At 52.7% G+C, this 26,475-nt stretch overlaps 1 protein-coding gene across 1 annotated transcript; it reads left to right on the top strand.

Annotated features, from left to right (window-relative positions):
* Positions 1-18,644: 18,644 nt before the first annotated feature.
* LOC102698519 (zinc finger protein GLI4-like) lies at positions 18,645-24,607 on the top strand. The gene is made up of 4 exons (XM_015338891.2): positions 18,645-19,193; positions 20,613-20,752; positions 21,878-21,977; positions 23,095-24,607. Exons 1-4 carry the CDS (start codon positions 18,959-18,961, stop codon positions 24,276-24,278), a joined length of 1,659 nt encoding a protein of 552 aa, XP_015194377.1. The 5' UTR covers positions 18,645-18,958; the 3' UTR covers positions 24,279-24,607.
* Positions 24,608-26,475: the final 1,868 nt, after the last annotated feature.

Here is a 26,475-nt window from a genome sequence, read left to right as displayed (position 1 = left end):
CCGACTCTGTAACCTTAATTCTAATCAGCTTCTGTCCTGTCTCTCGAGGCGAGCTTGCAGGAAAGGCATTTCATTACCGACAACCACCGCTGTAGGCTGTATTGTTGTGCATCGATCAATAAACCTTGATTGATTGATTAATTGGAGAACATTTCTTGTGAGATGTCTCCATGATTGAAAGCCTGCTATGGTTCATTGTGGTTTAAAAGGATTTTCTCAAAGACCAGATAAGTAAATATTATATACTCCATATTTTATAATATATGTACATATACTGGATGTATTATATACTCTTTATAATATATGTACATATAATATACTGTATATAATATTTTTTTTCACCTCAGAAATATCGCTAGACTACGCCCTGTTATCACTAACTGTGGCTGAAAAGCTGATCAACACATTTGTGTTCTCTCGAATTGACTACTGTAATGCTCAACTCGCTGGGGTATCTAAATCTACTCTGAACAAACTGCAGTATGTCCAAAATTCAGCAGCCAGAATCCTGACCAGGTCTAGTGCAAGTGATCACATTACTCCTGTCCTGGAGTCCTTGCACTGGCTTCCGGTCAAATTCCAAGTAGACTTTAAAATCCTCATGCTCACCTATAAGGCTCTGCTTGGCTTGGCACCTCAGTACCTGTCTGAGCTAATATCACCCTACTCCCCACCTCGCAACCTTCGATCTTCGAATTTTGCTCTCCTTACTGTCCCTCAAAGCCCGTCTACACTCTGGGGGTAACCTCAGTGCCGTCTCCTGTTATGCCCCCAAGCTCTGGAACTCTCTGCCCAAGGATATCAGAGAGTCACCTTCTCTAAACTCCTTCAAATCCAGACTCCAAACCCTCTTCTTCAGAAGAGCCTTTACTGAACTGGTTCCATTCTTCACCCCTCTGCTTTTCTTAGTACCACCATCCACGGTCTCCTCTGTGTATTGTCATTGTGTTTTATCTGGTGTATTCTTCTTATTTATTGTTGTCGTCATCCTGTGAAGCGCTTTGAGAAGACCTTTAAAGGTGCTATATAAAATAAAGTTTATTATTATTTATTTATATTATTGTTATTATACTGGATGTATTATATACTTCATATAATATGTTATAATACTCACTAGTTATATTGTAATATATCAGTAGTGTAGATTTAGAAACACTTGCAAACAGGTAGATGGTACAATAGAGAACTGGATTCTTATTCAGAGAAACTTGTATTTTTATCTCTCTTTTGATGGTTGGGTGGAATATCAAAGTCAGCGTTTGACCTCAGTTTTAATACATGTTGAAGTCTTGAAGCATTTAGTGATTTCAAACGGGCTGCAGCCCATGAATAACCAGTTTCAGAACTGGGAGAAATTTAGAAACAGAATAATCTCCAACAGCCACTGTAAAATACAGATGAACACAGAGACGAGTTAATGCAATTGGAAAGGGTACTTACAGTTCTGGGAAGAGCAAAGTTTTGTTGTTGTCCTTGACTTAATCGGTGAAAAAAACGTTAATTGTGTCCCAGAGAGCTGGAAAAGCAGATGTGGTGATAATCCTTCGGCCTTTTAGAGGTTACTTATGGATTGGGCATCAGTGGTATAATTGAGAAAAAAGTACTTTTTTTCCCCCAGCTTTTGGGATGTGAGATTGTGTCCACAGCAGCAGATCAGAAGCAGCAAAAGACACAGACACTGCCTACAGCTCATTTATCACCCTCCTAATGCAAACAACAACTTCAAACAACTTGACTACTATGGAAAGGGTTGTGCTCACAATGGGCTCAACCCACCTGAAGCAGGTTTTCCTGGGAACATGAAGTTTTTATACAGTTGAATGCTATTTAAAACCCCCCAAAATATATTATGTTTAACCTCACCTAATAAACACAACCCCTTTAAACCAGAGGCAGATACTCTACACTGTCACACTGTCGGAAAAGACACCTATTACAATAATTCGGGGGAGATACGTTTATCATTAATTCAACTATTTTAAGTTTTGTCATTCCAAAGTCTTTAAAACTTCGGACATGTACAGTAACTCCCATATAAGAAGTTTTCAAGATTCAAGAGTCACCACTATTATCTGTATTTTTGTATGTTTGCATGGAAATATTGCTGGGTATACAGTACATTCCATGTGTTAATATGAAGAGCCTTTGACATTATGTGGTGTTTTTACAGAACAAAACTTCTACTGTGCTGTTCCTTTGTATTGAAGTTCTGAGCCATGTTGTGTGTGTGTCCCTGTGGGTGAGGCAGTGTTGTCCAGTGTGTTGTTTGTGTCCCAGTGGGTGAGGCAGTGTTGTCCAGTGTGTTGTGTGTTGTGTGTGTCCCAGTGGGTGAGGCAGTGCTGTCCAGTGTGTTGTGTGTTGTGTGTATCTCAGTGGGTGAGGCAGTGCTGTTCAGTGTGTGTTGTGTGTGTGTGACCCAGTGGGTGAGGCAATGTTGTCCAGTGTGTGTGTCTCAGTGGGTGAGGCAGTGCTATTCAGTGTGTGTTGTGTGTGTGTCCCAGTGGGTGAGGCAGTGTTGTCCAGTGTGTTGTGTGTTGTGTGTGTGTCCCAGTGGGAGAGGCAATGTTGTCCAGTGTGTGTGTCTCAGTGGGTGAGGCAGTGCTATTCAGTGTGTGTTGTGTGTGTGTCCCAGTGGGAGAGGCACTGTTGTCCAGTGTGTTGTGTGTTGTGTGTGTGTCCCAGTGGGAGAGGCACTGTTGTCCAGAGTGTTGTGTGTTGTGTGTGTCCCAGTGGGTGAGGCAGTGTTGTCCAGTGTGTTGTGTGTTGTGTGTGTGTCCCAGTGGGAGAGGCACTGTTGTCCAGAGTGTTGTGTGTTGTGTGTGTCCCAGTGGGTGAGGCAGTGCTGTTCAGTGTGTGTTGTGTGTGTGTGACCCAGTGGGTGAGGCAATGTTGTCCAGTGTGTGTGTCTCAGTGGGTGAGGCAGTGCTATTCAGTGTGTGTTGTGTGTGTGTCCCAGTGGGAGAGGCACTGTTGTCCAGTGTGTTGTGTGTTGTGTGTGTGTCCCAGTGGGAGAGGCACTGTTGTCCAGAGTGTTGTGTGTTGTGTGTGTCCCAGTGGGTGAGGCAGTGCTGTTCAGTGTGTGTTGTGTGTGTGTGACCCAGTGGGTGAGGCAGTGTTGTCCAGTGTGTGTGTCTCAGTGGGTGAGGCAGTGCTATTCAGTGTGTGTTGTGTGTGTGTCCCAGTGGGTGAGGCAGTGTTGTCCAGTGTGTGTGTCCCAGTGGGAGAGGCACTGTTGTCCAGAGTGTTGTGTGTTGTGTGTGTCTCAGTGGGTGAGGCAGTGCTGTTCAGTGTGTGTTGTGTGTGTGTGTCCCAGTGGGTGAGGCAGTGTTGTCCAGAGTGTTGTGTGTTGTGTGTGTCCCAGTGGGTGAGGCAGTGTTGTCCAGAGTGTTGTGTGTTGTGTGTGTCCCAGTGGGTGAGGCAGTGCTGTTCAGTGTGTGTTGTGTGTGTGTGACCCAGTGGGTGAGGCAGTGTTGTCCAGTGTGTGTGTCTCAGTGGGTGAGGCAGTGCTATTCAGTGTGTGTTGTGTGTGTCCCAGTGGGTGAGGCAGTGATGTCCAGAGCGTTGTGTGTTGTGTGTGTCCCAGTGGGTGAGGCAGTGTTGTTCAGTGTGTTGTGTGTTGTGTGTGTCCCAGTGGGTGAGGCAGTGTTGTCCAGTGTGTTGTGTGTTGTGTGTCTCTCAGTGGGTGAGGCAGTGCTGTTCAGTGTGTGTTGTGTGTGTGTCCCAGTGGGTGAGGCAGTGTTGTCCAGTGTGTTGTGTGTTGTGTGTGTGTCCCAGTGGCTGAAACAGTGTTGTGTGTCTTGTGCTATGCTGTGTGTTGCTGTAGCTGTGCTGTCCTGAGGCTGGTTGGTGTCAGTGAGCCTCAGGACCAGCTGGCTCAGAGGCCTCTTCTCTGGGCTCAGCTCTGGGCTCAGCAGGGCCTTGTGATGGTAGGGGTTCTGGTGAGTGTTTCTCTGGTGGAACCTGATTGCTCTCTTCTGTATGTTGATTAGTTATGGCTATTGGCCTAATTCAGCCCTAGACACAGGATTTTTCTCTGCACATGGGGGACGTTTTTATAGAACACCATGCGCACAGTTTCTATGGGATGTTTGTCCTATTTAGTATAAGCCTGATCTGTGAGTGTGCCCCACACTGCCACATAGGGCAATGGGTTGGATGAGACTTTCATATATTCACATCCAGAATTTTATGGGGGATTGTCAGTCTGAGGTGTGTTTAGTAAGTTGTGTGTTCCAATGTGTTGTTCTTCAGGGTGAAGTTGCACCAAGTGTGACAGTCCTGCTCCAGTAGTGCCAGGTTCTGCTCCTGACCCTGTTCTGGATCCAGATTGACTGTCAGTGCCCAGGTCTGGCAGTACTGCTCCAGTAGTGCCAGGCTCTGCTCCTGACCCTGTTCTGGGTCCAGATGGGCTGGCAGTGCCCAGGTCTGACAGTACTGCTCCAGTAGTGCCAGGCTCTGCTCCTGACCCTGTTCTGGGTCCAGATGGGCTGGCAGTGCCCAGGTCTGACAGTACTGCTCCAGCAGTGCCAGGCTCTGCTGCATCCCCTGTTCTGGGTCCAGATGGGCTGGCAGTGCCCAGGTCTGACAGTACTGCTCCAGCAGTGCCAGGCTCTGCTGCAGCCCCTGTTCTGGGTCCAGATGGGCTGGCAGTGCCCAGGTCTGACAGTACTGCTCCAGCAGTGCCAGGCTCTGCTGCAGCCCCTGTTCTGCGGGCAACAGCTGCACCAGGTCATCTGCGTAGACCAGGACCGTGATCTCTGTGTCGTGTAGTGTGAACACAGCTGCTACAGACTGTTCCAGGCTGTGCTGTAGACAGCTCTCCGGTAACTCATTTATACAGGCATCGGACAGTGTCTGACTGCAGCCCTGTCTCACCTGAATGAAGAATTCTGTCCTTTTGCTAACGATTTCCTCCCAAAACACTGACTTAATTACCCGGTAGACTTGAGCCCCGACACCACTTTGAAGGAGTTTGTAAAACAATCCCAGGGTTTTAAGGCCTGAATTTAGAGGCGGCAAAAAAGTTGAAACTGGTTCATGACAGTAACTGGGGGCGGGGAGATGAGCACCTAATTTTGTTTCAAGATTTCCGTGTATTTTCTGGAATGTGAGCACTTGAGGGCAGCTCCTTACCGGCTGTGAGCTACCAGACATCCAGGGGATCTACTCAGCTAGATCTCAGAAGAAAGCCAGGTCCATTCTCAAGGACCCCAGTCATCCCAGTCACAAACTGTTTTCCCTCCTACAGACTGGTAAACAGTAATGGCTCTATGGACACACAGTTTTCACTGTATTCAGCATAACTGCACTACTTGGATATATATTGCACACAACATGGACACATAACAGCCCTATTCATATTGAGTTTGATTCTATTTCTATTACATCTATTATGTAACCTTATCTTCGGAACCTCGTTTTTGTGTTTTTGTGAATTTTGTGATTTTTGTGAGCTCGTAGAACAGACGTCTCATCGCCAGCGACTCCTGCTGCATGCCGTATCGTTGTGCGTTGGACAAATCAACTTTGATTGGATTTGATTTGGATTCGGTGATGGGGGAAATAAAATGCCAGAATTCATCACCAGACAGCTCGAGAACTGAAGGCACGGTCTGACGCCACCCGATAAAGACGTTTGAGGAGAAACTGCAAGAGACTCACGGGCCAAGACAGGCGTTGCTGTGGCACTGTGGCTCAGGATCTGTGCCTGTGGCTGGGAGGTTGCCGGTTCGAATCCCGCGGCCAGCAGAGGAATCCTACTCTATTGGGCCCCTGAGCACCCCAGCTGCTCCAGGGGTGCTGTATAAATGGCCGACCCTGCGCTCTGACCCCCAGTTTCTCTCTCCCTGTCTGTGTGTCTCATGGAAAGCAAGCTGGGGTCTGTGAAAAGACACGTTAGCCAGCAGCCATATCACTCTGCAACTCACAACTGGCAGCCCCACTGAAGCTCAGCAGGTGTGAGCCTGGTCAGTACCTGGAGGGGAGACCTCCTGGGAAAGACTAAGGATGCTGCTGGAAGAGGTGTTAGTGGGGCCAGCAGTAGGGCGCTCACCCTGCGGTCCGTGTGGGTCCTGATGCCCCAGTATAGTGACGGGGGACACTAGACTGTAAACAGGCGCCGTCCTTCGGATGAGACGTAAAACCGAGGTCCTGACTCTCTGTGGTCATTAAAAATCCCAGGGTGTTTCTCGAGAAGAGTAGGGGTGTTACCCCAGTGTCCTGGCCAAATTCCCCTCCCTGGCCTTTACCCATCATGGCCTCCTAATAACCCCCCTCTCTGAACTGGCTCCATCACTCTGCTCTCCTCCCCACTGAGAGCTGGGGTGTGGGGAGCGGACTGGCGCCTCATCCAGGTGGGGGTACACACTGCTGGGGGTGGAGGGGATCCCCATGACCTCCCCCATGAAACCATAGAGGTAATGGAAAAACAAGGAGAAGCCCACAGAAATTTGAGGAGGCCAACAGCACCAAAATTCTGTAACTATTCTCTAAAGTGCTTTGAGGAGCCAACTTTAAAGGCGCTATCTAAAATAAAGTTCTGTTTTATTATTATAAAAAGGAACAAAACAGGAGGAATACAAAACTAATAACAAAAGAAAGAAAAGGAAGGATAAACTGCTTTCCTTCAGAAAAACCATCAATAGGAAAAATTTCTCCCTTTTTTATTTCCCTTGTTTTTGAAAGGGTGATGGTATTCAAAACGTTTATGCCAGAGAGCCTGTTTAGATATCCCCTGACTTCCTGCCTGGGCTGATGGCACTCAAACACAAGATAAGAGCTGAATCCAGCTGGTCTGTCCTCAACCAGCCCTGACCTGCCTCAAGCACAGCTCCAGATTGCCTGTAAAATCAGTGTCAATACAATTACCATAAAACTAAAATCTACAGACCTTTACAACAGACAGAGAGAGAGAGATAGAGCTAGGAGACTTTATGGATCCCAAATGATGAGAAATTGAACTGTTGCAGCAGCCCAGCCCAAGATGAGCAAAAGCAGACATCAGAATAGACTCAAAATTAAAATCAATTAAGTAATAATAATAATAACTGCTTACACTTATATAGCGCTTTTCTGGACACTCCACTCAAAGCGCTTTACAGGTAATGGGGATCCCCTCCACCACCACCAATGTGCAGCCCCACCTGGATGATGTGACGGCAGCCATAGTGCGCCAGAACGCTCACCACACACCAGCTATTAGTGGGGAGGAGAGCAGAGAGTAATGAAGCCAATTCATAGAGGGGGATTATTAGGAGGCCATGATTGGTAAGGGCCAATGGGAAATTTGGCCAGGACACTGGGGTAACACCCCTACTCTTTTCGAGAAACACCCTGGGATTTTTAATGACCACAGAGAGTCAGGACCTCGGTTTTACATCTCATCTGAAGGACGGCACCTGTTTACAGTATAGTGTCCCCCGTCACTATACTGGGGCATTAGGACCCACACAGACCGCAGGGTGAGCGCCCCCTGCTGGCCCCACTAACACCTCTTCCAGCACCAGCCTCAGCTTTCCCAGGAGTCTCCCCTCCAGGTACTGGCCAGGCTCACACCTGCTGAGTCTCCAGTGGGTTACCAGTTGTGAATTGCAGGGTGATATGGCTGCTGGCATATGAGAAAAATCTCATAGTACAGCAATGAAATTTGATGAATTTCAATGAAATACTGCAATGAAATACTTCAGCAGTGAAGTGCAGCAATACAAAATGAAATATATATAGTTAGGTGTGTGCAGAATATGCTCATAGTCACCGGAAAGCAATAAAATATGGGCAAAATGCACATAGGTATATACAGATTGAAAGTACCACAGTATACATAGGATATTAATGCAGTGTCCAACATGTACAATAGTGCAACAGGCTGTCCATAGATGAGCAGATGAGGGGCTAACAGTCCTAGCCTAGTCCTAGGGCAGCGTTATACACCCTGACAGGAGGAAAGACCTGCGGAAATGCATCTTAAGCCCTGTCATCCTGCAGCTCCCCACTGGCAGCCCCACTGGAGACTCAGCAGGTGGGAGCCTGGCCAGTACCTGGAGGGGAGACTCCTGGGAAAGCTGAGGCTGCTGCTGGAAGAGGTGTTAGTGGGGCCAGCAGGGGGCGCTCACCCTGCGGTCTGTGTGGGTCCTGATGCCCCAGTATAGTGGTAGGGTCGCTAGACTGTAGTGGGCTCCGTCTTTCAGATGAGACCTTGACTCTCAGTGGTCATTAAAGAGTAGGGTCCGGTGTCCGGACCAAATTTCCCCCCTCGGCCTTTACCATGGCCTCCAAATTGTCCCCATGTAGGATTGGCTTGCACTTGCCCTGCCACAGACTGGCGTCCCATCCAGGGTGTACCCTGCCCTGCGCTCCTTGCTTGCCGGGTAGGCGCCGGCTTTTCCGCGACACCGTATGGTAAGATAACATACGATTTGATTGTCCCCTGGGGGAAATTTGTGATGGACGCCCCCAGCACTCCTGTACGTTTCAACAACAAAGACAAGGCAGAAAAGAAAAACATGGCACATTTTGCAAATGGCTCCATCACTCTGCTCTCCTCCCCACTGAGAGCTGGGGTGTGGGGAGCGTTCTGGCGCACTATGGCTGCCGTCGCATCATCCAGGTGGGGCTGCACACTGGTGGCGGTAGTGGGATTCCCCATTACCTGTAAAGCGCTTTGAGTGGAGTTTCCAGAAAAGCGCTATATAAGTGTGAGCAATTATAAATTATTATTTCAGTGCAGTTTGAATTGGACATAGCAGCAGAATCTGGTTATTAGGTAGCCAGACCTACATCTTACAGTATTTCTCTCTTTCCAGGTTTCAACACCCCTAATCCTCTCTCTGAACCTGGCTCAGGGATTTACTACAGAGCTGTCCGGACTGATCCTCGGGGCTGGCTCGCTCACTGGCAAGGGTTCGACTCGCACGACCCGAGCTAAGGCAGATGCATTTTTCTGTACTACAAGTAACCTTTCTGCCTCTTGTGTTGAATCCGAAACCAGGGAGAAAACTGCCTCTTTTCTATTTGAACTGGCTCCATCACTCTGTTCTCCTCCCCACTGAGAGCTGGGGTGTGGGGAGCGGACTGGCGCCTCACCCAGGTGGGGCTGCACATTGGTGGCGGTAGTGGGATTCCCCATTACCTGTAAAGCGCTTTGAGTGGAGTGCCCAGAAAGGCCCTATATAAGTGTAAACAATTATTATTATTATTACATTGTTCTATTACAGAAAATAAGAAAAACATTGCCCCTCACTCTACTGCACCTGTCTAATACATAACGACATGTAACATTTCGAACGCATCACGAAACATCTCCCACTCAAGTGGGTTGTAAGAGCCAAGTGGGGTCAGGCCCAATGTGATGTCTTTTAGGGTGTCTGTGAAGTTTGTGATGGGTCTGCTGTGTTCTGTATGATCTGTATGAGATTCTTGGGTGCTGAACGGAAAAAGATACTGACTCATGAAGAGCACCACCCCCCCTCTCCCAGCGTATTGCCTGTGCCATATTCCCCAAATCCCCCAAAAAAATAAAAGTTACAAATTAAAGGAAGGTAAGAGGTCAGGGGGCCTACCTACTGCATCAAACGCTTTGTTTGATCATCTTGACTGTTGTGGCGAAAGAGCTATTGACTCATGAAGAGCACCCTTTATCCCACACTATTGCCTGTGTAATGGTTAAAAATTAAAAATAATAATAATAATTAACCCCTGACCCTTGACAATTTCTTCATGTTTACTATGTAAAGCACTTTGTTGAAACCTCATGGATGTCCTTCTTAAAACTCTGCCGAATACAAAAGCAGATCTTTCCCGCTGTCAGCAGTATTGCATTATGTAGTGGCCTATTTATTATCTGACTGAACGCAGGAGAGAAGGAAAAGGTTCAGAAATAAAACAAAAGTTTGAACCCAGATAATAATAATAATAATAATTGCTTACACTTATATAGCGCTTTTCTGGACCCTTCACTCAAAGCGCTTTCCAGGTCAGGGGGATCCCCCCCTCCACCTCCAGCAGTGTGTACCCCCACCTGGATGAGGCGCCAGTCCGCTCCCCCCACACACCAGCTCTCAGTGGGGAGGAGAGCAGAGTGATGGAGCCAGTTCAGAGAGGGGGGTTATTAGGAGGCCATGATGGGTCAAGGCCAGGGGGGAAATTTGGCCAGGACACCGGGGTAACACCCCTACTCTTCTCGAGAAACACCCTGGGATTTTTAATGACCACAGAGAGTCAGGACCTCGGTTTTATGTCTCATCTGAAGGACGGCGCCTGTTTACAGTCTAGTGTCCCCATCACTATACTGGGGCATCAGGACCCACACAGACCGCAGGGTGAGCGCCCCCTGCTGGCCCCACTAACACCTCTTCCAGCAGCAGCCTCAGCTTTCCCAGGAGTCTCCCCTCCAGGTACTGACCAGGCTCACACCTGCTGAAGCTCAGCTGGTGTGTGGGGAGCGGACTGGCGCCTCATCCAGGTGGGGGTACACACTGCTGGGGGTGGAGGGGATCCCCATGACCTGTAAAGCGCTTTGAGTGGAGGGTCCAGAAAAGCACTATATAAGTGTAAGCAATTATTATTATTATTATTATTATTATTATTATTATAATTATTAAATGGTCTGATTAAGTCATAGTTCATAGTTCACAGCTATAGCGCTGGAAAATACATACAAGAATGAAAAGGGACATTTTTCTTTTGTTTGGGACTGAAGTGGGATGTGTAAAAATCGAAATTGAAAATCCTTGGGGTTATATTCGATTCTGGCTTAATATTCAACCCACATGTGCAGCATATTGTCAAAACATTTTTTTTTTCACCTTAGAAATATCGCTCAACTACGCCCTGTGCTATCACTAACTGTGGGCTGAAAAGCTGATCAACACATTTGTGTTCTCTCGAATTGATTACTGTAATGTTCTACTTGCTGGGGTATCTAAATCTACTCTGAACAAACTGCAGTACTGTATGTCCAAAATTCATCAGCCAGAATCCTGACCAGGTCTAGTGCAAGTGTTCACATTACTCCTATCCTGGAGTCCTTGCACTGGCTTCCGGTCAAATTCCGTGTGGACTGTAAAATCCCCATGCTCACCTATAAGGCTCTACATGGCTTGGCACCTCAGTACCTGTCTGAGCTATTATCGCCCTACTCCCCACCTCGCCACCTTCGCTCTCCTTACTGTCCCCCCAAGCCCGTCTACATTGTAGGGGTGACAGGGCCTTCTCCTGTTATGCCCCCAAGCTCTGGAGCTCTCTGCCCAAGGATATCAGAGAGTCACCTTCTCTAAACTCCTTCAAATCCAGACTCCAAACCCTCTTCTTCAGAAGAGCCTTTACTGAACTGGTTCCATTCTTCACCCCTCTGTTTTTCTTAGCACCACCATCCACGGTCTCCTCTGTGTATTGTCATTGTGTTTTATCTGGTGTGTTCTTCTTATTTATTGTTGTTGTCATTCTGTAAAGCGCTTTGAGAAGCCACCTTTAAAGGCGCTATATAAAATAAAGTTGATTATTATCATCTCACATGTCCAGTGTTGCAATATGACCCCTTCAGCACACTGTGGATAGGGGTTGCTGGGGTCTGTTCATTTAGCCTTCAAACAAGAGGTAGGCTGAGATGCATTAAGCTGACTTGTTTTACCGGCCCCAGTGACCTAAGGCTACAGAACAAAAGACAGGACCCACACCCACACCCCACACAGGATAAAGCAGATCAATGTCTGCTGCGTGTCAAAGGACAGAACCCAGAGCAGGACAGGAAGTAATTATATATCGAAGAACACCTGAGCAGAAACGTTGTGTTTTCTCTCTTCTCTTTTCAGCCTGGAATAAACGTATTACTTGTTCCTTATCAAAGAACAGGACAAGCACTCAGATTGGGAGACCCTATATAAGCGCTGGGAAGCCCCTGCAAGGTGTCTGTCCTGTGGGGCAGACCCAGTGTGGGCTGGGGTCTTTATTGAGGCTCAATCACACTGAATCTGCACAAGACTTGTGTCCCTGTGACTCTCTGTCCTTCACCCCCTGTCCTGTGATTCAGTGTCCCTCAGCCCCTGTCCCTGTGACTCTGTCCTTCACCCCCTGTCCTGTGACTCTCTGTCCTTCACCCCCGGTCCCTGTGACTCAGTGTCCCTCAGCCCCTGTCCTTTGACTCTGTCCTTCACCCCCTGTCCTGTGACTCTCTGTCCTTCACCCCCTGTCCTGTGACTCTCTGTCCTTCACCCCCTGTCCCTGTGACTCTCTGTCCTTCACCCCCTGTCCTGTGACTCTCTGTCCTTCACCCCCTGTCCTGTGACTCAATGTCCCTCAGCCCCTGTCCTGTGCCTCTGTCCTTCACCCCCTGTCCTGTGACTCTCTGTCCTTCACCCCCTGTCCTGTGACTCAGTATCCCTCAGCCCCTGTCCTTTGACTCTGTCCTTCAACCCCTGTCCTGTGACTCTCTGTCCTTCACCCCCTGTCCTGTGACTCTGTCCTTCACCCCCTGTCCCTGTGACTCTGTCCTTCACCCCCTGTCCCTGTGACTCTGTCCTTCACCCCCTGTCCTGTGACTCAGTGTCCCTCAGCCCCTGTCCTTTGACTCTGTCCTTCACCCCCTGTCCCTGTGCCTCTGTCCTTCACCCCCTGTCCCTGTGAATCTCTGTCCTTCACCCCCTGTCCTGTGACTCTCTGTCCTTCACCCCCTGTCCCTGTGCCTCTGTCCTTCACCTCCTGTCCTGTGACTCTGTCCTTCACCTCCTGTCCTGTGACTCTCTGTCCTTCACCCCCTGTCCCTGTGCCTCTGTCCTTCACCTCCTGTCCTGTGACTCTCTGTCCTTCACCCCCTGTCCTGTGACTCTCTGTCCTTCACCCCCTGTCCCTGTGCCTCTGTCCTTCACCTCCTGTCCTGTGACTCTGTCCTTCACCTCCTGTCCTGTGACTCTCTGTCCTTCACCCCCTGTCCCTGTGCCTCTGTCCTTCACCTCCTGTCCTATGACTCTCTGTCCTTCACCTCCTGTCCTGTGACTCTGTCCTTCACCTCCTGTCCTATGACTCTCTGTCCTTCACCCCCTGTCCTGTGACTCTCTGTCCTTCACCCCCTGTCCCTGTGACTCTCTGTCCTTCACCCCCTGTCCCTGTGCCTCTGTCCTTCACCTCCTGTCCTGTGACTCTGTCCTTCACCTCCTGTCCTGTGACTCTCTGTCCTTCACCCCCTGTCCCTGTGACTCTGTCCTTCACCTCCTGTCCTGTGACTCTGTCCTTCACCCCCTGTCCTGTGACTCAGTGTCCCTCAGCCCCTGTCCTTTGACTCTGTCCTTCACCCCCTGTCCTGTGACTCAGTGTCCCTCAGCCCCTGTCCCTGTGACTCTGTCCTTCCCCCTGTCCCTATTTCTCTCTGTCCTTCACCCCCTGTCCCTGTGACTCTCTGTCCTTCACCCCCTGTCCTGTGACTCTCTGTCCTTCACCCCCTGTCCCTGTGACTCTCTGTCCTTCACCCCCTGTCCCTGTGCCTCTGTCCTTCACCTCCTGTCCTGTGACTCTGTCCTTCACCTCCTGTCCTGTGACTCTCTGTCCTTCACCCCCTGTCCCTGTGCCTCTGTCCTTCACCTCCTGTCCTGTGACTCTGTCCTTCACCCCCTGTCCTGTGACTCAGTGTCCCTCAGCCCCTGTCCTTTGACTCTGTCCTTCACCCCCTGTCCCTGTGACTCTGTCCTTCATCCCCTGTCCTGTGACTCACTGTCCTTCATCCCCTGTCCTGTGACTCAGTGTCCCTCAGCCCCTGTCCTTTGACTCTGTCCTTCACCCCCTGTCCCTGTGCCTCTGTCCTTCATCCCCTGTCCTGTGACTCAGTGTCCCTCAGCCTCTGTCCCTGTGACTCTGTCCTTCCCCCTGTCCCTGTGCCTCTGTCCTTCACCCCCTGTCCCTGTGAATCTCTGTCCTTCACCCCCTGTCCTGTGACTCTTTGTCCTTCATCCCCTGTCCCTGTGACTCACTGTCCTTCATCCCCTGTCCCTGTGTCTGTCCTTAACCCCCTGTCCTGTGACTCTCTGTCCTTCACCCCCTGTCCCTGTGCCTCTGTCCTTCACCCCCTGTCCTGTGACTCTCTGTCCTTCACCCCCTGTCCCTGTGACTCTGTCCTTCACCCCCTGTCCCTGTGAATCTCTGTCCTTCACCCCCTGTCCTGTGACTCTCTGTCCTGCACCCCCGGTCCTGTGACTCTCTGTCCTTCACCCCCTGTCCCTGTGCCTCTGTCCTTCACCTCCTGTCCTGTGACTCTGTCCTTCACCTCCTGTCCTGTGACTCTCTGTCCTTCACCCCCTGTCCCTGTGCCTCTGTCCTTCACCTCCTGTCCTGTGACTCTGTCCTTCACCCCCTGTCCTGTGACTCAGTGTCCCTCAGCCCCTGTCCTTTGACTCTGTCCTTCACCCCCTGTCCCTGTGACTCTGTCCTTCATCCCCTGTCCTGTGACTCAGTGTCCCTCAGCCCCTGTCCCTGTGACTCTGTCCTTCCCCCTGTCCCTATTTCTCTCTGTCCTTCACCCCCTGTCCCTGTGACTCTCTGTCCTTCACCCCCTGTCCTGTGACTCTGTCCTTCACCTCCTGTCCTGTGACTCACTGTCCTTCACCCCCTGTCCCTGTGCCTCTGTCCTTCACCCCCTGTCCTGTGACTCTCTGTCCTTCACCCCCTGTCCCTGTGACTCTCTGTCCTTCACCCCCTGTCCCTGTGCCTCTGTCCTTCACCTCCTGTCCCTGTGACTCACTGTCCTTCACCCCCTGTCCCTGTGAATCTCTGTCCTTCACCCCCTGTCCTGTGACTCTTTGTCCTTCATCCCCTGTCCCTGTGACTCTGTCCTTCACCCCCTGTCCTGTGACTCACTGTCCTTCACCCCCTGTCCCTGTGCCTCAGTGTCCCTCAGCCCCTGTCCCTGTGACTCTCTGTCCTTCATCCCCTGTCCTGTGACTCACTGTCCTTCATCCCCTGTCCTGTGACTCTCTGTCCTTCATCCCCTGTCCCTGTGCCTCTGTCCTTCACCCCCTGTCCTGTGACTCTCTGTCCTTCACCCCCTGTCCCTGTGACTCTCTGTCCTTCACCCCCTGTCCCTGTGACTCTCTGTCCTTCACCCCCTGTCCCTGTGACTCTGTCCTTCACTCCCTGTCCTGTGACTCTCTGTCCTTCATCCCCTGTCCCTGTGCCTCTGTCCTTCACCCCCTGTCCTGTGACTCTCTGTCCTTCACCCCCTGTCCCTGTGCCTCTGTCCTTCATCCCCTGTCCTGTGACTCTCTGTCCTTCACCCCCTGTCCTGTGACTCTCTGTCCTTCACCCCCTGTCCCTGTGACTCTGTCCTTCACCCCCTGTCCCTGTGCCTCTGTCCTTCACCCCCTGTCCTGTGACTCTCTGTCCTTCACCCCCTGTCCTGTGACTCAGTGTCCCTCAGCCCCTGTCCCTGTGACTCTCTGTCCTTCATCCCCTGTCCTGTGACTCACTGTCCTTCATCCCCTGTCCTGTGACTCTCTGTCCTTCATCCCCTGTCCTGTGACTCTCTGTCCTTCACCCCCTGTCCCTGTGACTCTCTGTCCTTCATCCCCTGTCCTGTGACTCACTGTCCTTCATCCCCTGTCCCTGTGACTCTGTCCTTCACCCCCTGTCCCTGTGACTCTGTCCTTCATCCCCTGTCCTGTGACTCAGTGTCCCTCAGCCCCTGTCCCTGTGACTCTGTCCTTCATCCCCTGTCCTGTGACTCAGTGTCCTTCACCCCCTGTCCCTGTGACTCTGTCCTTCATCCCCTGTCCTGTGACTCACTGTCCCTCAGCCCCTGTCCCTGTGACTCTGTCCTTCCCCCTGTCCCTATTTCTCTCTGTCCTTCACCCCCTGTCCCTGTGACTCTCTGTCCTTCACCCCCTGTCCTGTGACTCAGTGTCCCTCAGCCCCTGTCCTTTGACTCTGTCCTTCACTCCCTGTCCCTGTGCCTCTGTCCTTCACCCCCTGTCCTGTGACTCTCTGTCCTTCACCCCCTGTCCCTGTGACTCTGTCCTTCACTCCCTGTCCTGTGACTCTCTGTCCTTCACCCCCTGTCCTGTGACTCAGTGTCCCTCAGCCCCTGTCCTGTGACTCTCTGTCCTTCACCCCCTGTCCCTGTGCCTCCGTCCTTCACCCCCTGTCCTGTGACTCAGTGTCCCTCAGCCCCTGTCCCTGTGACTCTCTGTCCTTCACCCCCTGTCCTGTGACTCTCTGTCCTTCACCCCCTGTCCCTGTGACTCTGTCCTTCACCCCCTGTCCTGTGACTCAGTGTCCCTCAGCCCCTGTCCCTGTGACTCTCTGTCCTTCATCCCCTGTCCTGTGACTCTCTGTCCTTCATCCCCTGTCCTGTGACTCTCTGTCCTTCACCCCCTGTCCCTGTGACTCTCTGTCCTTCATCCCCTGTCCTGTGACTCACTGTCCTTCATCCCCTGTCCCTGTGACTCTGTCCTTCACCCCCTGTCCCTGTGACTCTGTCCTTCATCCCCTGTCCTGTGACTCAGTGTCCCTCAGCCCCTGTCCCTGTGACTCTGTCCTTCATCCCCTGTCCTGTGACTCAGTGTCCTTCACCCCCTGTCCCTGTGACTCTGTCCTTCATCCCCTGTCCTGTGACTCACTGTCCCTCAGCCCCTGTCCCTGTGACTCTGTCCTTCCCCCTGTCCCTATTTCTCTCTGTCCTTCACCCCCTGTCCCTGTGACTCTCTGTCCTTCACCCCCTGTCCTGTGACTCAGTGTCCCTCAGCCCCTGTCCTTTGACTCTGTCCTTCACCCCCAGTCCCTATGACTCTGTCCTTCATCCCCTGTCCTGTGACTCACTGTCCTTCATCCCCTGTCCCTGTGACTCTGTCCTTCATCCCCTGTCCCTGTGACTCAGTGTCCTTCACCCCCTGTCCCTGTGACTCTGTCCTTCATCCCCTGTCCTGTGACTCACTGTCCCTCAGCCCCTGTCCTGTGACTCAGTGTCCCTCAGCCCCTGTCCTTTGACTCTGTCCTTCACCCCCTGTCCCTGTGACTCTGTCCTTCACCCCCTGTCCTGTGACTCAGTGTCCCTCAGCCCCTGTCCCTGTGACTCTGTCCTTCACCCCCGTCCCTGTGACTCTGTCCTTCACCCCCTGTCCTGTGACTCACTGTCCCTCAGCCCCTGTCCTTTGACTCTGTCCTTCACCCCCTGTCCCTGTGAATCCCTGTCCTTCACCCCCTGTCCTGTGACTCTTTGTCCTTCATCCCCTGTCCCTGTGACTCTCTCCTTCCCCCCGTCCCTATGACTCTCTGTCCTTCACCCCCTGTCCTGTGACTCACTGTCCACCCCCTATCCCTGTGACTATGTCCTTCACCCCCTGTCCCTGTGACTCGCTGTCCTTCACCCCTGGTCCCATAGGCACATGGTGCTACCACCCCCTGAAGAAAAAATATCCCTTTCAAAACAAAAGAAGCAAAATTTCCCATTGACCTAAATAATCTCCATCTGGCTGTCCGAAGTGCCACTATGTCCGTTTCTATATGAAACAACAGGGGGTGGAGAGTCGTTGAATTCGACTGTTCTTGTTAAGAGCAGTCACATCTCTGAAGTGTCAGGTGTGAAAAATAAAAAGGTTTTACCTGTTACATGGCGGATTGTAATGAATTTAGTCACACTTCTAAATAGAGTAATCCAGTTCATTTAATGTTCATATTGACAGACATCAGGTTTCACTAGAATGTTTTCAGTATGAGAGTTTAAGCCGGAATTCATTACGTACGTTATTTGTCGTCATGCTTTTTAAAAGTGTCTTTTTATTAAAGGTCTATACTGGGTTTTTTTTGCGAACGAATTGTCTCTACAGAAAAAAAAAAAATCCATCATTTAATGAAGAGAAAATATCCCCTAGAAATGTAATTTCCAGCGCATTCATACACAAAAATAACCTGTTCTTCAACGTTTCAGAGTTTATTTAGACGAAAACACAACAGGCTCGCGAAACTTATGTTATATTGCGGGGGATTAAACATTGAGCACACTGACTTGTATTCAAAAATGAAAATGGTTCGCAAAATGAAACCATTTACAATTTCAGCCGAAGAAACGTTTCAACTCAGAACAAGTTCTGAATTATAACTCTGAAAAACCGTGATTCTCTTCTTCAGCTGAATATCGGTTCCCTCTATATATTGAAATTGTGTTTTATCTTGTGTATTATTTTTATTTATTGTTGTTGTCATCCTGTAAAGCGCTTTGAGAAGCCACCTTTAAAGGCGCTGTATAAAATAAAGTTTTTTTATTATTATTATATAATATATAAACTTATATATTATATAATATCGCAGTGGTCACTGTACTTGTGGAGAGTAAAGGAATTTCGATGTTTCCTGCAGGTAGACATTGCTCAGTTTGGGGAATTTGAAAGCCAAAATATTGTGCCGCCCCATGAGTTACTCGTACTTAAAAGACTATCGGCCGTCTTTCACATGTCAGACGCACTAAATGGTCGCCTCAGGCTTGTGTCGAAGTATAAATCTCATGATTATTTGATGAACTTTCGGCGGGTTGGGACTTTTAATTCGATAAAAATCGGACCGCCTGCCCTGCGCGTCCGGTTTTGTGAGAGATGTGGGGGGGGCGCGTTTGTAAGGGGAATTAACCGTCACGTCGCGACAAGGAGAGATGGGGAACCTTCAAAAGAACTGCGGCTATTCACGCCGACCAAAAATTAATCAAAACTACTGTTTTCCGCTTGGCGTCTCTTTGCGGACACGGCCGGGCGCCCAGGAGGCGGCGCGGCGGAGTCGCGCTAGGCCGCCCACAGCCACGGACATGCGCACTGGCCACGGCCGCGGAGGCGCCGGCCGACCATAAAGAAACACTGGGTGACGATGCAGAAGCGGCTCCCCTCCTAAGCCCAGAAACAGCTGGAGCGTTGAAAAGCATAAAAGCTCAAACAAGAGGAAGAGGAGAAGGAGGGCGGGGGGGGAACTTGGGCTCGGCCCGGATTTCCCAGCAAGGATGTCGGATACCGCCGCAGCGTTTCACACCCAGCTGGCCTCCGTCCTGGAGATCCTCGTCCGGGCCGCCGTGTGCGAGATAACCGAGCTCGTCCGGGGCAGTTTCGCCGACTTCGAGGTCCAGATCGCGCGAATCAAGGAGGAAAACGACACCCTGAGGTGGCGCCTGCAGCTGTGGCAGAGCGCGGCGGCGGTGGGGCAGGCGGGGGAGGTTGTCTGCCGGCGCCCCGTTGCCGGTAAGATCGCCTTCACGGGTGAAAACCCGGATCTCTCCCGGTCCTTTCATTCAAACCCCGGGCAGTTCAGAGACGGGGCGTTATCATGGGTCCCCCTCCTCTCCGCCCGTTCGTCCGGTCGTTATCTGCGTCGTGTTTTATTCATCTTTGGCCCTTCTGCCAGCCCGCCCCGTCTCTCCTGTTATTTCCCTACATCGCAGATAAGCGAACTGGTTTTGTGGGTTTGATCAAGACGGGTGGGGGGGTTTCTCAGATCGGACTCGGCTCAAGTCTTTTTTTTTTTGGAGTCACGCCGAGCCCACCCCACCCTTTCGGCCTGTCTAATAAACCGTGGGGTCTGGTGGTTCGCTGATTTTCTCAGAAGAAGCCCGACGTTGTGGGCAGCCTGTTCCACCCTCCCACCACCCTTCGTGTAAAGCGCTCGATTCGCTTCGGTTTATTTTTATATAGCACACAACACGGTTGCCCCAGGGCGCTTAACAATGCAAGGGACCACACATTTTGTGAAGACAGAACAGAAAAGACCAGAAGACAACGGAGGAGAGGAACTAAAACAGTCTTAACAAGGAGAAAAAAAACCTCTAGGGGGTCCAAGGGCAACTGGCTGCCCAACCCCTTTGGGCATGCTAACGTTATAGAATTTTAAAAAAAGGAAAGAAATGAATACGAGTATTAATCCATCCATCATGTCTTCTGTGTGTCAGTACTCCATGCAGATCTCTGTAGACCAGCAAGTGCCATGAGCTGAGGATCTCAGGGGGGCTTATGAAAACATGGCAGGCCGGCCTGTTCCCTCTCCCCGCCACCCTTAGTGCAAAGACGTGCCTTCTGGTCGCGCTTCTGAGTCGTCATTCTCAGACTCATTATCAGCCAGCAGCCATATCACCCTGCAACTCACAACTGGCAGCCCCACTGGAGACTCAGCAGGTGGGAGCCTGGCCAGTACCCGGAGGGGAGACTCCTGGGAAAGCTGAGGCTGCTGCTGGAAGAGGTGTTAGTGGGGCCAGCAGGGGGCGCTCACCCTGCGGTCTGTGTGGGTCCTGATGCCCCAGTATAGTGACGGGGTACACTAGACTGTAAACAGGCGCCGTCCTTCGGATGAGACATAAAACCGAGGTCCTGACTCTCTGTGGTCATTAAAAACCCCAGGGTGTTTCTCGAGAAAAGTAGGGGTGTTACCCCGGTGTCCTGGCCAAATTTCCCCCCTGGCCTTTACCCATCATGGCCTCCTAATAACCCCCCTCTCTGAACTGGCTCCATCACTCTGCTCTCCTCCCCACTGAGAGCTGGGGTGTGGGGGGAGCGGACTGGCGCCTCATCTAGGTGGGGGTACACACTGCTGGGGGTGGAGGGGAGACCCCATTACCTGTAAAGCGCTATATAAGTGTAAGCAATTATTATTATTCTTTCTGTCCACAGGCACGGACGACAGGAGCGTGGGGGCTGCTGGGGATAGAGACACCGCCTCCGTTGCAGCTGAAGAGGACATGGCTGATCTCTATCCTGCTGGTTTCATGGATGGGGTTGCCGACCAGCGTGCCGAGACCATTAAACAGGAGGTACGTGATCAGAACAGACGTGGAGCTGGAGTCTATCCCAGCAAGCAGTAGGCACAAGGCAGGGCACGCCCTGGATGGGACGCCAGTCCATCACAGGGCAGACACACGGACACACCAGGGCCAGTTTTCCCAGAAGCCACTTCGCCTCCCAGCAGGTCTTTGGAACGCGAGAGCACCTGCAGGAGACCCTTGCGAACCGAAGGAGAACATGCAAACTCCACACAGACAGCACCCCCGAGTCAGGATGTTTCCCCTAGGGGGCCCCAGCACTGCCAGGCAGCAGTGCCAAACCACTGTACCTACAGTGCCACTCTCCTTTAATGGAGGCCAGGGAGAACATGCAAACTCCACACGGACAGCACCCCAGGTGTGGATAAGGACCCAGGGGTGCCAAAGCCCCTGAACTCAGAGCGTCTGCACTGCTCTGATCTCATGATTATTGTCCCTTCCACTGTCGGCACATAAACAGAAACCTCTTCAGCTCTATTGCTTCTCCACTCGGAGGTCTTTCCAGGTCATGGGGATCCCCTCCACCACCACCAGTGTGTACCCCCACCTGGATGAGGCGCCAGTCCGCTCCCCACACCCCAGCTCTCAGTGGGGAGGAGAGCAGAGTGATGGAGCCAGTTCAGAGAGGGGGGTTATTAGGAGGCCATGATGGGTAAAGGCCAGGGGGGAAATTTGGCCAGGACACCGGGGTAACACCCCTACTCTTCTCGAGAAACACCCTGGGATTTTTAATGACCACAGAGAGTCAGGACCTCGGTTTGACGTCTCATCCGAAGGACGGCGCCTGTTTACAGTCTAGTGTCTCCGTCACTATACTGGGGCATCAGGACCCACACAGACCGCAGGGTGAGCGCCCCCTGCTGGCCCCACTAACACCTCTTCCAGCAGCAGCCTCAGCTTTTCCCAGGAGTCTCCCCCTCCAGGTACTGGCCAGGCTCCCACCTGCTCAGTCTCCAGTGGGGCTGCCAGCGGGGAGCTGCAGGGTGATATGGCCGCTGGGTATAATTGGCAAAGGATCCAGACTTGATATATTATGAAGTGCGATCTGGACTGGTCACAGGGCCCTGATCTTTGTTGGCTGATTTTGTCAGAGTAAAACGTGCTCTTCTGTCCCAGGCTGCAGATCTGGAAGAGTCTCTCCTTCTCAAAGAAGAGGACCTGGAAGAGGAGTCCGACAGCGGCGATCCTGAAGGAGGGCTGTTGACTTCTGGCAAAAGTAAGAGGAATTTAACTAACGAACGTCCTGAGCACGTGTTTGATGACGAGAGCAGGCACAGTTCAGTTTGCACCGCGTGTTAAGTGCTACTTGGGCCTTTGAGCTGGTGCAAGGAAAATTGATCAAGTTTCGGATCCGAAATGTTTTTTTTCCCATTGTCTGCTATTGTGATTCCCTGAATCGGGAATATTCCGATTCCAGCTGCTCTATCGCCCTGCAGCTCACCACTGGCAGCCCCACTGGAGACTCAGCAGGTGGGAGCCTGGTCAGTACCTGGAGGGGAGACTCCTGGGAAAGCTGAGGCTGCTGCTAGAAGAGGTGTTAGTGGGGCCAGCAGGGGGTGCTCACCCTGCGGTCTGTGTGGGTCCTAATGCCCCAGTATAGTGACGGAGGACACTAGACTGTAAACAGGCGCCGTCCTTTGGATTAGACATAAAACTGAGGTCTTGACTCTCTGTGGTCCCAGGGTGTTTCTCGAAAAGAGTAGGGGTGTTACCCCGGCGTCCTGGCCAAATTTCCCATTGGCCCTTACCCATCATGGCCTCCTAATAATCCCCCTCTCTGAACTGGCTCCATCACTCTGCTCTCCTCCCCACTGAGAGCTGGGGTGTGGGGAGCGGACTGGCGCCTCATCCAGGTGGGGGTACACACTGCTGGGGGTGGAGGGGATCCCCATGACCTGTAAAGCGCTTTGAGTGGAGTGTCCAGAAAAGCGCTAAAGAAGTGTAAGCAATAATTAATTATTATTATTATTATTATTATTATTAGCGGCTAAAGATAAGATTTCACTGCTGGGAGGGTTGCGGCCTGGGTCCGAGGAATATTTCCGAGGATAACTGGGATTCCAAGGCCCTGGATTCACTTCCTGAGGGGCTGTCTGGGTGGAGTTTGCACGTTCTCCAGTAGTTCGTGTGGGTTTCCTCTCGATATCCCATAGAGAAGGGAATATATGGCCTCTTCTTCGGTCTAAGTCGCCGAACTCGCTTATTTGTACCACCTCCTCCAGTTTGAACTGCTCTGCTTTCCTGACACCTTCCTATTGGCCACCTGTGACCCCTGACCCCTGACCCCTGACCCCTGACCCCTGACCCCTGACCTCTCTCCTCGGCGTCCCTAGGCCCCGGTGACGACGCTGGACGGGCCCCAGCCGAGCAGCCGGGCTGCGAGGGGCTGTGGGTCCCCAGTCTGAGGCAGGATCCCCACCCTGTGCCGCCGGAGAGCGAGAAGGAGTGGCTGGGGCCCCGGAGTGAGGAGGAGATCGGTGAACCGCGGTCCGCGTGCGTCGGAGAACCAGGAACCGGGAATGTGACCCAGAGACTCAACGCGCTGGGATATGGGCACGGTCTAGAGGGGGCTAGCAGCCACACTGGTCTCCAACCACAGCGTTGCAGCCCAGCAGGAACTGTGGTGACCACAGGGCAGGACCAAGAGGTACTGAAGGAGCAGGGCATCGGGTTTTGGTCGGATCACGGCGAGCCACAGCCCCTCCGTTCGAACCCCAGCGGGCCCGGCGAGAGAATCCCGCAGCCCTGCTCCGGGGCCCCCGGTGCGCATCCAGAGCCGGATCCTGTCCGCATCAAAGAGGAGACCGAGCCCCAGGGTGGCGGCGGCCTGGAGCCGGATCAGAACCAGCAGATCGGGCCGTTGGGGTTTCTGGGCCGGACGGGAGGGAGAGGGGAACCGATCGCCGGGGAGTCCTGCCTGGAATGCGGGACCTGCCGGGGGGGCCCGCCGGGGGTCCCGGGGCCCCAGCGGCGGGCCGAAGCCGGATCCGGGGCCGGCCCGTTCCCCTGCGCCCTGTGCGGGAAGCTCTTCGGCCAGCTCAGCCGCCTGCGGACCCACCAGCAGATCCACGGCGTCACCAGGAGCTTCCGGACCGCCCCCGCCCCCCCGGCCGCCCCCGCCAGGCCCAACATCTGCCCCCAGTGCGGCAAGGGCTTCCTGCACCCGGACAGCCTGAAGACCCACCTGCGGGTGCACACGGGCGAGCGCCCCCACCCCTGCGGCCTGTGCGGCAAGGCCTTCGGCCACCTGCGCAACCTGAAGCGCCACCTGCGCATCCACACGGGCGAGCGGCCCTACGGCTGCCCCTACTGCGGCAAGCGCTTCAACCAGTCCAACAGCCTGAAGACCCACCAGCGCATCCACACGGGCGAGCGGCCCTACGGCTGCGCCCAGTGCGGCACGCGCTTCATGCGCCTGGTGTGCCTGAAGAAGCACCACGCCGCGCACCTGCGCGACCGGGCCCCCGGGGGGCCGGTAGGGGCCCCCCCCCTCCGCCCCTATCCGGTTCAAGCCTAGGAGTCGCACTGCTGCTGCTGCTGCTGATGACGCCTTCATGCGCCTGGTGTGCCTGAAGGAGCACCACGCCGCGCACCTGCGCGACCGGGCCCCTGGGGGGCTGTAGGGCCCCTCTGCCCCTCCGCCCCTATCCGGTTCAAGCCTAGGAATCGCGCTGCTGCTGCTGATGATGATGATGATGACGCCTTCATGCGCCTGGTGTGCCTGAAGAAGCACCACGCCGCGCACCTGCGCGACCGGGCCCCTGGGGGGCTGTAGGGCCCCTCTGCCCCTATCCGGTTCAAGCCTAGGAATCGCACTGGTGCTGCTGCTGATGATGATGATGATGATGATGACGTTCGCCGCAATTCCACTGCCATCCACAAGGTGGCGCTGTCGAGACCGGGCCCCCGTGCCCTTCACCGGAGGCAGAGTGGGTTCGAGGGACTGGACCTGGCCCAGTCTACCCGGTTGGAGAAACCTGCAACGTTGCAGGCCGGGGAGGTGGGGGGGTGCAGGAGCAGGGCGGGTCGGATTCACTTCGGCGTTTGGGTGGGGGGTGGGGGGGACCCCCCATTGGCGCGTCTCCCAGAGCCCAGCCGCGAGTCAAACCCCGAATCCGCCTGGGTGGCAGGAACTCCAGTGCGGAACCCGTAGGTCCCTCCGAGACATCCTTACTGGTGTCAGCAGTGGGATCGGCTCGAACTCTGTAGCTCCCCGGTGTAGGTGCGGAATTGGAACTGGCTGTGCTGGTTTAGGCGTCCTGTTTTCCCGAAAACGCTTCTGCGCCATAGGACGCTGCCACGTGTTGGCACCGAGAAATCTGAGCTCTTTACTGTGCAACGAGTCTTGCATCTGGCTCGCGACGGTCCCCCTAAAAAAGAACCGTTGAGCCATGTGATCACAGTTGCTCTCTCAAGTAAGAAGATGCAACACAAGAGATGGACGTAGCAGAGATTTTGCGTTCAGAGCTTAGAAGAAGAGACGCTCGCGTCTTGCGAGACGCAGCTGGTCCAGATCCTCCCAGCGGAACAGGAGGAAATGGGGTGGTGGGAGCAAGGCACAAGCCGCCCCCCCCCCTGCACAAAGGGTGGTGGGAGCAGGGAGCAAGCTTCTCAGCCGTGCTGTTGAGACCGCTGCCCTGGCTTACTCCAGGAAACTCCCGGGCGAGAACCTCTGATCGCAGCAGGAGCCACTCCTTTACACAGAGGGGTGCGGGAGGATGGAACAGGACGCCCAGCAATGCCGTTGAAGCCGGTCCCTCGGTTTTTCTTCCAAGACGCAGCCTGACGAGATCCTCCGTTCAGAACAGGAGGCCGCTGTCTTTGCACAGAGGGTGGTGGGGGCGTGGAACAAGCTGGATGAGACCAACCAGCTCCTCACTTCTGAACGAGGTCGACGGGCTAGATGAACTCCTCACATTTCAAAACTTTCCTGTGTTCTCACTTTTAAAGTTGCAGCAGCCTGCCGCCATGTGTAAGGAGGTCTTCCTGATGCTGCTTCTAAAACAAGATTAAAGACGTTTAATGACCCAGCCTTTATTTGTGTCTGATCTTGCTGTTGATATATAGTATTATAATTTTCTAGGAAGTTCTCCTTTAACCAGAAGATGAAAGCCACCTCCCCCCCCCACTGCCTCCTGGGTAATGTAGTTCAGATAAGAGCCGCCATCTTGTCAGACCTCACACTAGATTCAGTGTAAACAAAAAAAACGATGCCTTGGTCATGATTATTCGGTTTTGATTCTCGAGTTGTGGAGGGGTTGGAGCCCCTCTTATGTAGCAACCAATGTCCTTGTTCTGCCGGAGTTTCCATTATTCCAAAATCCTCAAATAGGTGTCCTGTGCTACGCCATAACCTGTCTCTCTTCAAGGGACAAGAAATAGGTTTATTCCCTGCTGAACGGAGAAGAGAGAAAACACAACGTTTCGGCTGTAAGGGTTTCCTCCCACAGTCCGAAGGCAGCCCACTGGAGCTCAGGAAAGCTGAGGCTGCTGCTGGAAGAGGTGTTAGTGGGGGCCAGCAGGGGGCGCTCACCCTGCGGTCCGTGTGGGTCCTGATGCCCCAGTACAGTGACAGGGGACACTAGACTGTAAACAGGCGCCGTCCTTCAGATGAGACGTCAAACCGAGGTCCTGACTCTCTGTGGTCATTAAAAATCCCAGGGTGTTTCTCGAGAAGAGTAGGGGTGTTACCCCGGTGTCCTGGCCAAATTTCC

The sequence above is a fragment of the Lepisosteus oculatus genome, chromosome 18, assembly GCF_040954835.1.
Source record: "Lepisosteus oculatus isolate fLepOcu1 chromosome 18, fLepOcu1.hap2, whole genome shotgun sequence".
Taxonomy (NCBI): domain Eukaryota; kingdom Metazoa; phylum Chordata; class Actinopteri; order Semionotiformes; family Lepisosteidae; genus Lepisosteus; species Lepisosteus oculatus.
The sequence above is the reverse complement of the archived record's forward strand: the minus strand, read 5'-3'. Positions and strand labels throughout refer to the sequence as shown.